The sequence below is a fragment of the Lagenorhynchus albirostris genome, chromosome 6 (genome assembly GCF_949774975.1).
Source record: "Lagenorhynchus albirostris chromosome 6, mLagAlb1.1, whole genome shotgun sequence".
NCBI classification, from domain to species: domain Eukaryota; kingdom Metazoa; phylum Chordata; class Mammalia; order Artiodactyla; family Delphinidae; genus Lagenorhynchus; species Lagenorhynchus albirostris.
In genome coordinates this window covers 34,426,249-34,439,106 of record NC_083100.1, presented here as the reverse complement: position 1 = coordinate 34,439,106, position 12,858 = coordinate 34,426,249, and the positions used below count along the sequence as shown (strand labels likewise).

General features: G+C 36.6%; 2 protein-coding genes across 4 annotated transcripts in view; one reads left to right on the top strand and one right to left on the bottom strand.

Annotated features, from left to right (window-relative positions):
* HYCC2 (hyccin PI4KA lipid kinase complex subunit 2) overlaps positions 1–633 on the bottom strand; it is a 67,833-nt gene extending 67,200 nt beyond the window's left edge. The window contains exon 1 of the mRNA XM_060151363.1: positions 598–633. The gene's annotated coding sequence lies outside the window, so the exon portion shown is untranslated. The remainder of the gene's footprint in view (positions 1–597) is intronic.
* A 255-nt stretch (positions 634–888) lies between these two features.
* Positions 889–10,868, top strand: NDUFB3 (NADH:ubiquinone oxidoreductase subunit B3). 3 transcript variants are annotated; one of them, XM_060151360.1, is made up of 4 exons: positions 1,009–1,043; positions 2,329–2,374; positions 6,795–6,936; positions 10,575–10,868. In XM_060151360.1, exons 3-4 carry the CDS (start codon positions 6,797–6,799, stop codon positions 10,729–10,731), a joined length of 297 nt encoding a protein of 98 aa, XP_060007343.1. In that variant the 5' UTR covers positions 1,009–1,043; positions 2,329–2,374; positions 6,795–6,796; the 3' UTR covers positions 10,732–10,868. The 3 variants fall into 3 exon arrangements, with proteins under 3 accessions (XP_060007342.1, XP_060007343.1, XP_060007344.1); XM_060151359.1 differs by lacking the exon at positions 2,329–2,374 and having other exon boundaries at positions 889–1,043; XM_060151361.1 differs by lacking the exons at positions 1,009–1,043; positions 2,329–2,374 and adding an exon at positions 2,801–2,884.
* The last annotated feature ends 1,990 nt before the right edge of the window (positions 10,869–12,858 follow it).

Sequence of the window (12,858 nt, the reverse complement as noted above, 5' to 3'; positions counted from 1 at the left end):
CAAACAAACGAAAAAACTATCCTCACACATCAAGAGGTTGCAAGACCTCCGCTTCCAGGAGGGGCAACCTGATTGTTTGGGTAAATAACGGTCAAGGATTACATAATATACAGCTACGAAGACTTTCAACGATCTGGCCGCCAATAAATATCTTGCTTCTCCGCTTCCTCCGTTCCCACCCTGAGAAACGGCCCTAAGAAGAAGCAAGCCCTAGGATTTCTCTCAGGTGCCTGCAATGCCGCGCGTCCTCTTTTCTCTCGGAGCTCCGTGCAAGGAATTCTTCCAGCCCTCACGACGCCGTCTTGCTCCGGCCTCTCTCCCGTCTCCGCCGGCGCCACCGCAGCCCTCCACGCCTGAGGCCCCTACGTCGCCCCGCAGGGCTCAGCCTCCACCCGCCTCGGCTGTCTTCTCCTCACGACCCTCCCAAGCTGCTAGCTGGTCTCCTAGAGGTTCCGAAACCACCAACACCCAACACTCTGGCTACCGCCTTCCCAGACCACCCTCGTCAGATCCCCTCTATAGTTCCTGTAGCCGGAGAAGAAGAAAATCCCTCCTATCTGGCACTCCACGTCCCCCAGAGACAGCGCCGCTGCCTACCTGTCACCCCTCTGCCTCTGGCTTCTTACCGCCACCGCCTCCCGCAGCAGCCTGCCAACTGCAGCGCAACAACCGGCCCTCCCATTGGGTGAGTCCACGCTCCAACAACAGCACCGCTGATTGGCAGCAGTATGCCCGCGGCCCTCCCCCTGTGCAGAGTCTAAAGATTCCGGTCTCGAGGAAGGACCACGTTGCTTCTTCCCCGCCTTCTGTCCTCCACAGTTTCGGTCAGACTCCGGATGCACAGATGTGCGGGGGAAAAGCCCACTTTCAGCCTCCTTCATGTCACCTCCACCTGGTCCAGGAATCTGTGACCCAGGACAAGAATGTTAAATTTCTCCTCTGCTTTCCTGCCGTAAGATACTCGAGGTGACAACTTCCGTTTCCGGTTGCCTCCGGCTGGTGGGTTGAATCTTGAGTGTCCTGAGAGGTCAGATTGCTGTCAGGTAAATAGGGGAGCTGGTGGTAGATCTCTTGATGGGAATGAGAATGAGACTCTACTCCGGGGATTGTCGGAAAGGAGAGACTAAATAGAGAAGGGTGATGAGAATGAGTAGCTCAAGAGGGAAGGAGATCGAAGAACTAGCAGGAGAGAACTATGAAGTCCTGGGGTAGTGAGGGGAGGTTGTAGAAGGATGCTGTGAGGATCACTGTGGTTGTTAAGTCCAGATGCTTTTTTTCCTCCTGTGTCACCCGCAACACCCCCCGCCCCCTGTTTTTTGGTTTATCTTTAGTCGAATGAAGGCACAACCGCACTCAAATCGAAAATTTGTAAAATAGAAATACTTGTAATGCCTGTGTCACGAGCATTTATAGTACAGTTTTAAATAAGATTTTTCTGGTATGAAAGTTTATGACACAATGTTAAAAGGGTACAAAATCACATCAATTTTTAGTGTGATTACTATTAAATTGAATATACACGGATACAGGGACTGGAAGGGACACTAAAGGGGAAAACAGTTAATTTGTCTTTTATTTTCTAATGTTCTTATGGTACAGTTTTTTAAATGAGGAGAAATTGGAATATATACTTCAAAGTCTTCGGTAAACTGTGAAATTACATATAGTGTAAGCGGCATTACCCTTTTATTTCCTTCTTAGGGAAAGTATGCCAACACTGTTCCTGTACTAGAGCCAGCTCCCGTTAGTGGAGGTTGATAGCCAACAAACTTGTAGGTTCACTCCAAACATAGGTAGATAGAAGGAGCTGAAAAAAAATTCATGATTACATGCTTTTTCCTTGTTGAACTTATTTCCTTGCTGTTCTTGTTTGAAAAGCTCTGAAAGGGAAATAATCACCTCTTGTTGAGTCCTTGGCACGATTTAAGTCACTTTATCTAATTTTAGTTTTTATTGTGATGTATACATAACAGAAGGCTGTATAAAACATAAGTACATTTTTAAGAATTATAATTAAGCAAACACTTGATCACCACCCCTCAGGTTAGGAAATAAAGCATTGCCAAAAACTTAAATATGCATTCTCAGCAGAGGTGATTGCCTTTTAAGGAGGTAAAAAATCGTTCTTGTTGGGTGGGGGTGAGAGGGCAAAAAAACCCTTAGATAATACAATAGTTTGTGGCCCTCCAAAGAGCCATAGTACATAAACTGTGGTATTAAATTTTCATGTGGAGGGGTAGGGTGAGAACATGATTAGGGGAAAAAAAAGTCTTAAGAAAGCACCTTTGGGGTACAGTAATTACAATACGTTGAAAAACACTGCCTTAGAAGCTCCCTGAATGAGTTTCTGTGATTCCATCTCCTCCAGCAAGAGGTAACCAGCATCCTAACTTGTAATAATCATTTACTTGTTTCACTTAAATTTTTTTTCCTAGAAAATGAATTGTTAGGTTTTTCCATTTATATCAATGGGATTCAAAGTGTGTATTTTTTCTGACTCACCCCTTGCTCAATCTTATATTTGTGAAATTCATTCATACTTTTGCATGTTGTTTTTCGTTGTGTAATATTCCATAATTAATCCATTCCATAGTTGGACATTTGAGTTGTTTACAGTTTGGGGCTAGCATAAATAATATGGCTAGAAAGATTTTTTTTTCATCGTGTGTTTGGCAGTTTTGTGGAATTTTTATTTTAACAGTTTTTCCACCTGATTCTCTTGCATTCTTTTTTTTTTATTTATTTTTTATTTTTTTTGGCTGCGTTGTGTCCTCATTGCTGCATGCGAGCTTTCTCCAGTTGTGGCGAGCCGGGGCCACCCTTTGTTGCGGTGTGTGGGCTTCTCATCGTGGTGGGTTCTCTTATTGTGGAGCGCGGGCTGTAGGTGCGTAGTTGCAGCACACAGGCTTCAGTAATTGTGGCTTGCAGACTCTAAAGCGCAGGCTCATTAGTTGTGGTGCACGGGCTTAGTTGCTCCGCGGCATGTGGGATCTTCCCGGACCAGGGCTCAAACCCATGTCCCCTGCACTGGCAGGCAGATTCTTAACCACTGTGCCACCAGGGAAGTCCCTATATATTTGCCTGTTGATTATAAAATATATCTGTTATACAGATGCAAGAGTTTCTCTAGAGCAGCGCTGTCTAGTGCAAATATAATACAAACCGCATGTTATTTAAAAATGTCTAGTAGCCATATTAAAAAGGTAAAAAGAAACATAAAATTAATTTTAATAATGTATTTTATCTAACCGAGTGTATATATTCAAAATATTATAATTTTAAGGTGTAATCAGTATTAAAAGTTATTAACGAAATATTTTACATTTTCTTCACGCTGTCTTCAAAAGTGATGTGTTTTACAGAATATGCTGTTTCCATAAATGCAAACACTTGATCTGCATTTATATTTCATAAAATTTACAGTTGATAAAGAAGCTTTGCATGCCCAGTTTGTACCAAACACACTTTAAAATTTTCCAATAACTGGTTTGAAAATCCGTTTTGAAATTTAAATTAATTAAAATTAAATAAAAATTTTTAGTTCCCCAGTTGCATAGGCCACATTTAGGGAGCTAGTGGCTACCATATTGGACAGTGCAGATCTAGAGTATATATGCAGTACCTATGACTGGAATTGCTAGGCCGTAAGATATTCAAATGTTTAACTTTTCTAGGTCATACCAAACAGTTTTTTATAGTGGTTTTGTTAAATCACATTCTCACCACCTGGGTGTGAAAGTGGAAGGCACATCATCACAATGTGTTTTCCCCAATTTTCACAATCTTGCAAGGTAGGTTTTAACCTCATGTTAGATGAAGAAACTGAAGTTGAGCAAGATTTAAATGATTTGCACAGGATTTTACAGCTATTAATGGTGCATTCAGGGTTTGATGCCGGATCTGTACAGCACCAAAGTCTGCACTTCAGTAGGATTCCAAACTCTTCCTTCAAGTGATCAGGATATCATTGTTTGATTTATGGCTATTCTGAAGTAGAAATAATTTTTAGGAGAAAATGAAGCTTCCCTAAAAATAGTGTTGTTCAACTTTTTGTTCTTCTTGAAAAGTCATTAAAATATTTAGTAAATGCCTATGAAGGGACTCTTACTGAAATATTTTAATTAGATAGAAGAGAAAATACATTGAATTTATTAAAGGAAATTTGTTTAGGAGAAATGAGTATAGGTATACTTTCATGGTTTTTTTTTTTCAAATATATATCTCCCAAATTACTTAATATTTTGAGCATAGTAGTATTGTAACTTTGAGATAGCCTTCATACCATGGTAATATTTCAGTTTTCATTTTCAAAATCAAGCTATTTAATCAAAAACGTTTGACCTTTGTTTTGTATTCTCTTCCAAGTACATTGATACTCAAGTACGTTTAATGTTCTAGAATTGACATTTGCCAAAATAAGGGTTTTCTTGTAATCTAAAGATTTTTGGAATGAAACATTATTTTAAAAATATTTTTTGGAAAACATAGAAGAAGCCAACACTTTATCATTATAATTAAATGCTTCTAGAAGTCTTTCTTTTGTGATAATGTATTGAATCTCAAAAGTCAGACTGAAATCTGAAACCACAGTTTGTTTCCTTTATATTATTGAATCCACCAAATAATAATGAAATAATGGATTAAATGTTTCATTCAAAGTTGTGAATGTTGTAGTTTTAACTTGTGTTTGGTAGGTGTTCATTTTTATTCTCTTTTAAATGTGAAAATCATCAACATAATGTTTTTTGATATCTTAACATGTCTATAAATAAAAATATTAAATGTTGGCTAATTTGTCGGAATTACTATGTACAGTTTTGTCCCCCATATTCTGGGAACTATTGTTTAATGAAATGAGCACTTCACATAATGTGTCTTTAGTATACACTATCTAATAATTACCTCTGTCTTCTAAAATTCAGTGTAAGAATCCTGCCTTATTATTGGACTTGTTTATAGTTATAAATGCAGACAAAGTGGTAATAATTATTTGGTTTGGTTTTATTTCTGGAAAGCGGTGATTATAGAATTGCTACTGCTAACCTTATACAAATTACAGTATAGCATTATTAATTCATACCCTGTTAATTTGAAATTTGTAACAATATAACGGGACTGAGCTCAAGTTTACTTTTGTATTATCTATAAAAATAACACTAGAATACTGAAATCTTTATATACCCATTGGGGGCATATTTTATTAAAGCAAATTTATCGATTAAAAAGGGGTCCTAAGGACTCTGTTAATGGAAGAGTATGTTAAAAAAAAGAGAATACTTACACTTAATATATGTATATCTGTATCAGTTTGCTGTACACATGAAACTAATACAACATTGTAGATCAACTATATTTCAATAAAAATTAAAAAAAAAGAGTCTGTTGATCTACATCAAGAGTTAGCAAACTAGGGACTTCCCTGGTGGCACAGTGGTTAAGAATCCACCTGCTAATGCAGGGAACATGGGTTCGAGCCCTGGTCTAGGAAGATCCCACATGCCACGGAGCAGTTAAGCCTGTGAGCCACAACTACTGAGCCTGCGCTCTGGAGCCCGCGAGCCACAGCTACTGAAGCCCATGCACCTGGAGCCTGTGCTCTGCAAAAAGAGAAGCCACTGCAATGAAAAGCCCACACACTGCAACAAAGAGTAGCCCTCGCTCGCCGCAACTAGAGAAAGCCCGTGCACAACAATGAAGACCCAATGCAGCCAAAAATAAATAAATAAATTTATTTATTAAAAAAAAAAAAAAGAGTTAGCAAACTACAGCCTGCTGGCCAAATTCAGCCCGTTGCCTGTTTTTATGTAGCCAGTGAGTTAAGAAGGGTTTTTACAGATGAACATTTGCAATCAATTTGATACTAAGGAACACTAAACTTTGAGCTCCAGTTAAGCAAAATGTTATCCCCCCAAAAAGGAATTGCATTTTTTCATCAGAAGACTTGTATTATAAAAAATTATACTTAGTTGTTATATTTTGAATTTTATCAATAAATATTTATGGAAATTTGTTTTTTCTCCTGTTATATAAAGTACCTACATAATAACCTTGATTTCACCTCTTGGCCAACAAAGCCTAAAATATTTACTGTGTGACTCTTTACAGAAAAAGTTCATGTGATCCATATGTATTAACCACAGTAATACCGCATTTTTAAAGAATCATCTGAAGAAAGCATGTAACAAAACTATGTACAACATTTTTGTTATAGATATTCATGCATTACGAAAGACTGAAAAGAAGGAAACAGTATTGCTTAAAAGTTAGGAGCAAGGGCTCTGAAATGAAACTGCAGTGTTCAAAACCCAATTGTACCATTAACTATTTTTGTTGCCTTCAGAAAGTTACTTATTTTCTTGGAGCCTCATTGTCTTCATCTATAAAATGGGGATAATAATAGTAATTTAAGTTCAAAGAGTTGTTTTAGGAATAATGTGGAGTCAAGACAGTTAAAGCACTTTATCATAGTGCACCTGGCACATAGGGCATGGTAAATATTTGCTATTATTATAATGAAGAAAGAAACCAAATAGTAAATGGTTATCTCTTAGTGATGGGATTACCGATTATTTTTCTTTTTTATATTTTGCATATGTATATTTCCAAACTGTGAACATATACTAGTATGTAAAGAGACACTGTTTTATAAAATTTCTTAGCTTCGAATTTTCAAGTATTTATATTGCTTTTCTTTTTAAAACATTAAAATTTTACCTTAAAACATAAATAGTAAACTTGGGTATTTGATATCTACAATATATGTATTTCTCCCTTAAATTAATCTTTTCCTGTAGACATGGCCCATGGACATGGACATGAACATGGTCATAGTAAAATGGAACTTCCAGATTATAAACAATGGAATATAGAAGGGACACCGTTAGAAACTGTCCAGGAGAAGCTGGCTGCACGAGGGCTAAGGGATCCATGGGCCCGGTAAGAATAATTAAATAATTTAATAGAACTTATCCTAGAGAAGCAGTATCTATGTTCCTTTTCAATGTATTCTCTTTTTTAAAAAATCATTAAAAATGGCCTTTTACATTTAAGTTTTAAAATCAGCTTTATTAAAATACCACTTATATACAGTAAAATTCACCCCAGTTTAAGTGTATCATTCCATGAGTTTTGACAGATGTGTGCAGTTACCTGTGCAGTTATGTGACTACCACTACAATCATGGTGCAGAATATTTCTAGAATACCAAAAAGTTCCCTGATGATCCTTTGCACTCAGTGCTATCCTACCCCTGGTTCCTGGCAACCCTTGATCTGCTTTTTCAATTGCAATCATACAGTCTGTAGTTTTTGTTCTGGCCACTTTCACTTATCATAGTGCTTTTGAGACTTATGTACATTGTTAACTTATATCCATAGTCCCATCCTTTTTTATTGCTGAGTACTACTCCATTGTATGCATATACCTCATTTTGTTTACTGTTCACCAGTTGATGACCATCTGGCTTGTTTCCAGTTTTTGGCTATTATGAGTAAAGTTGCTTTAAACATTCAAGTACAAGTCTGTGTGAACATATGCTTTCATTTCTCTTGGGTAAATACCTAACAGTGGGATTTCTGAATCTTTTGAAAAGTGTATTTTTTTAAATAAAAAACTGCCAAACTGTTTTACAAAGTGGTTGTACCATTTTGCATTCCCACCAACAATGCATGAGAATTTCAGTTGCTCAATGTCCTCATCAATACTTAGTATTATCAGCCTTTTAATTTTAGCCATTCTAGTGAATGTGATAGAAATATTTCTTTGGGTTTTAATTTGCATTTCCATGAAGAATGAAGATGACAAGAATCTTTTCATATGCTTATTTGTCATTTGTATATTTTCTTTGGTTTAATGTTTATTCAGATCTTTTGCCCATTCTATTTATCAGAGTGTTTGTCTTTTATTGAATTATAAGAGTTGTCTATATATTTTAAATATAAGTCCTTTATCAGATAAAAGTTTTGCAGATGTTTTTCCCAGAGTGTGGCTTATCTTTTCATTTTCTTTTTTTAAAATAAATTTATTTATTTGTTTGTTTGTTTATTTATTTTTGGCTGCGTTGGGTCTTCGTTGCTGCACGCAGGCTTTCTCTAATTGCAGTGAGCGGGGGCTACTCTTCATTGTGGTGCGCAGGCTTCTCATTTCGGTGGCTTCTCTTGTTGCACAGCACAGGCTCTAGGTGCGCAGGCTTCAGTAGTTGTGGCATGCAGCCTCAATAGTTGTGGCTTGCAGGCTCTAGAGCACAGGCTCAGTAGTTGTGGCACACAGGCTTAGTTGCTCTGCAGCATGTGGAATCTTCCTGGACCAGGGATTGAACCCGTGTCCCCTGCATTGGCAGGCAGATTCTCAACCACTGTTCCACCAGGGAAGTCCCTCTTTTCATTTTCTTAATGATGTCTTTAAAAGAGTTTTAAATTGTGCTGAAGTCCCAATTTAGCATTTTTTTCTTTTATGGTTTGTGCTTTTTGCATCCTAAGATTTTCTCCTAATCTTCTGGAAGCTTTTATAGTGTTCTTTCTTACATTGAGGCATATGATCCATTTGAGTTAATTTTTATGTCATATGAGGTAAGGATGAAGGTTAATGTTTTTGCATATGGACCTCCAGTTGTTCTAGCACCATATATTAAAAGACTGTCTTTCCCCATTAATTGACCTTGACACCATTGTCAAAAGTCAGTTGACAATATCTGTACAGTCTACTTCTGGATTCTTTTCTGTTACCTTGATCAGTATATCTATTTTATGTCAATACCACACTGTCTTCAAATCAGGTAGTATAAAATAAGATGTCCAACTTTAAAAAAAAATTGTTTTAGCTATTCCAAGTTCTTGTATTTATATTTAAATTTTAGAATGAGCTTTTCAGTTTCTATAAAAAGCCTGCTTGGAATTTAATTGGGATCACCTTGAATCTTTAGCTCAATTGAGGATAACTGCTGTCTTAACAATATTGTCTTCCAGTCCATGAACAGTTTAGATCCTCTTTAATTTTCTCAGCGGTGTTCTTACAGTCTTGTACATATTTTGTTCAATTTATCCTGACTTATTCCGTATTTTTATGCTATTGTAAACAGTATTTTTAAACTTCAGTTTCCAGTTGTTCATTGCTAATATATAAAAATATAATTGCTTTTTATATATTGAATTTGTATCTTGTTACCTTGTTAAATTCACTTTTTAGTTCTAGCAGACGTTTCTTACAGATTCCTTAGAATTTACTTCATAAAAGATCATTTCGTCTACAAAGATGTTACTTTTTTTCGATCTATAACCTTTTAATTTCTTTTTCTTGCATTATTGCATGGGCTAACATTACTAGTATAATGTTGAATAAAAGTGGTGTATTTGAACATCCTAGCTTTATTCCTAATTGGGGAAAGCATTCAACCTTTCATCATTAAGTGTAATGTTAGTTGTAGGATGTCCAGAGATGCCTTTCATCAAGTTGAGGAATTTCTCTTTTATTCCTGGGTTACTATGAGTTACTATTATTATTCTTACTAATAGGTGTTGAATTTTTGTTAAATGCTTTTTCTATATCTATTAAGATGCTCACCTCTGTTTTTATTCTGTTAATATGGTGAGTTAATTTTATTCATTTTCAGGTGTTATACCAATCTTGCATTCTTTTGAGGAAAACCCTACTTCATCGTGATATATTATCCTTTTAAATATTGCTGCATTCAATTTTCTAAAATTTTGTTACGAATATTTGCATCTATGTTGATGAGGAATATTAATCTGTAGTTTTCTTCTAATGTCTTTGTCTGGTTTTGGTGTCTTAAATTAGATTTGATTAGCTTTCGTAAGTCAGATTTTTAGAGTTAAGTGGGTTTTGTTCTTTAAAACATGATTTTTTTCCACTCATTTATCCTTACCTGCGAGAGAAGACTTTTTTTCACTAGAGCGCTCTGATTTGTTTCCTCCTCTGTTCAGGATACTCAAAAGAATGATTGCCAGAGCATGAAATTAGTCTACTAAAGTTCCGGCTTCTATGACAGGGAAAATCAATGATCCTCTTGAATAGTAATAGTATTATCGAGTGTTACGTACTCTTTGTGCCAAAATACATCATACATTACTCTGTTTAATCTTTATAATAACGCTATAAGGTAAATAGTAATCGTTATTGAGTAGAAGAAACAGGCCTCAACAGGTTAAGTAACTTGCCGAGCCTAAGTTGTGTATCTAGTATGGCAGAGCAAAGATTAATACCGAGATCTCTTAACTTCCTCTTTCCATGAAGCTGTAATGACTAGTATGAGCAAAGCTACACAACTGACCTGTGATGGATAGTCCAAGGTGAGCCTTGCATTTGAGAATTCTGTAAAATCCTGAGTACTATGACTGTGAAATATGAAATCATCAAGTGTTTTTTCTTGTATTTCATGTACGAAATTTGGGCATATAGATCTAATTATCTTATGCCAAAGAAAGATTCCTATTGTGATCCACTTAGATTATCTTATATAAGGTTGCATTTAAGTCTGTTAGAAAGATGAAATCAAATATATTTTACTCAATGAATGTGTGTCATATGTGAATATAATTTTCCCCTTTTTTTTCCTCTAGCAATGAAGCTTGGAGATACACTGGTGGCTTTGCAAATAATGTTTCCTTTGTTGGTGCATTATTAAAAGGATTCAAATGGGGATTTGCTGCATTTGTGGTAGCTGTAGGGGCTGAATATTACCTGGAGTCCCAGAAAAAAGATAAGAAGCATCACTGAAGATAATACCTGGAATTATCTTTTAATGTCTTCTTAACTCTCTTATAAAAAGAAGATTTCTTCACTGTAGCCTACTCATCTGTGTGTTTGTTCCTTACTTGGTTCTAGTAAGATTTAATAAAGTAAGAGAACATGTACCAGTCTGCTTTGTCATTCTTTAAAAAAAAAAGTGTCTCCAGCCATATCAGATTTGGTTTGGAATACTTGGGGGGTTGAGCACTGGCAGCAGTCCATTCTGCAAATAGCAGACAGCCAGCGTGTATTTGAACAAATGGGTATGTTCTAATAGTTTTTTTTTTCTTTAAGTTTTAAAATTGTGATAAAATTTGCCATCTTGTTTTTAAGTGAACAGTGACATTAAATATATTAATAATGTTATGCTACCATCACCACCATCTGTCTCCATAACTCTTCTCATCTTTTAAAACTGAAAGTCTATGCCCATTAATTAATAACCCCTCATTCTGCCTTCCCCTCAGCCTCTGGCAACCATCATTCTACTTTCTGTCTCTGTGATTTTTGTCTACTCTAAGTACCTCATATAAGTAGAATCATTCAGAATCTGTCTTTCTGTGACTGGCTTATTTCATTTCACATAATGTCCTCAAGGTTCATCTGTGTTGCATGGGTCAGAATTTCCTTTCTTTTTAAGGCTGAATAATATTCCATTTTATGTACATACCACACTTTGCTTATCCATTCATTCATTGATGGACACTTGGGTTGCTTCCACATTTTAGCTGCTGTGAATAATACTGCTATGAACATAGGTGTACTCTAACAGATTTTTTTTTTTTTTGACTGCACCTTGCGGCATGTGGGATCTTAGTTTCCCGATCAGGGATTGAACCCATGCCCCCTGCCATGGAAGCATGGAGTCTTAACAACTGGACCACCAAAGAAGTCCCCAGATTTTTATTTTTAATTTTTAAAATATTTTTAACAATATTTATTTATTTGGCTGCGTCAGGTCTTAGTTGCAGCACGTGAGATCTTCATTGCAGCATGCGGAATCTTTCCTTGCGGTGTGTGGGCTTCTCTCTAGTGTGGCGTTCAGACTCCAGAGTGTGTGGGCTCAGTATTTGTGGCACACGGGCTCTCTAGTTGTGGTGCATGGGCTCTAGAGCGCACAGGCTCAGTAGTTGCAGTGCACGGACTTAGTTGCCCCATGGCATGTGGGATCTTCAGTTCCCTGACCAGGGATCGAAACTGCATCCCCTGCATTGGAAGGCTGGACCACCAAGGAAGTCCCCAGATTTTTTTTTAATAAATTTATTTATTTTTGGCTGCATTGGGTCTTCATTGCTGTGCGTGGGCTTTCTCTAGTTGCAGAGAGCCGGGGCTACTCTTCATTGCAGTACACGGGCTTCTTATTGCGGTGGCTTCTCTTGTTGCGGAGCACGGGCTGTAGGCGTGTGGGCTTCAGTAGTTGTGGCTCGCGGGCTCTAGAGCACAGGCTCAGTAGAGCATTCTTTTCAAATGAACATGGAACATTTACCACAACAGACTATATTCTGGGCCATAAAACTATATTTAAGAGGATTGAAACAACACAAAGTATATTCTTAGACCATGAAGAAATTAGACTAAAAATAACATCTGAAAAATCTACAAGTATTTGGAAATTGGACAGCACACTTGTAAATACCCTCTGCTCAAAAAAGTATAGGTATATTAGAAAATACTTTAACTGAACAAAATGAAAACACAAATAGCAAAATCTGTGACATGCAGCAATAAGATTGATCTCTAGCTAGACCGATGAGAAAAAAGACACAAATTAGGAATACTAGTAATGAAAGAAGAGACATCACTACAGATCCCTTAGAGACATTAAAACAACAATGAAACAATATTTATTGGCAACTTTATGCAAATAAACTTTGATGAAATTGGCTACATCCTTGTGAGACAAACTACCAAAGCTCACTAAAGAAGTAAATAACCTGAATAGCCATATATATATTAAAGAAATTGAATCTCTGGTTAATTGTAAATTCATTTGCTGGGTTAGGTAGCAAAAAGATGGAAAGTGCAGTGCTTCATACATTAATAGTAGAGAATAACAGTAGTTTTGTTCTCAAATCTTAGAATTGATTTTTCTTATCCATCTATATTTGCTGGAAG

Bases quoted from the DNA above. Each gene is read 5' to 3' on its own strand.
- NDUFB3 (XM_060151359.1), top strand. From the start codon at position 6,797: ATGGCCCATGGACATGGACATGAACATGGTCATAGTAAAATGGAACTT. The intron at 6,937-10,574 runs GTAAGAATAATT...TTTTTCCTCTAG, and splicing joins CTAAGGGATCCATGGGCCCG to CAATGAAGCTTGGAGATACA.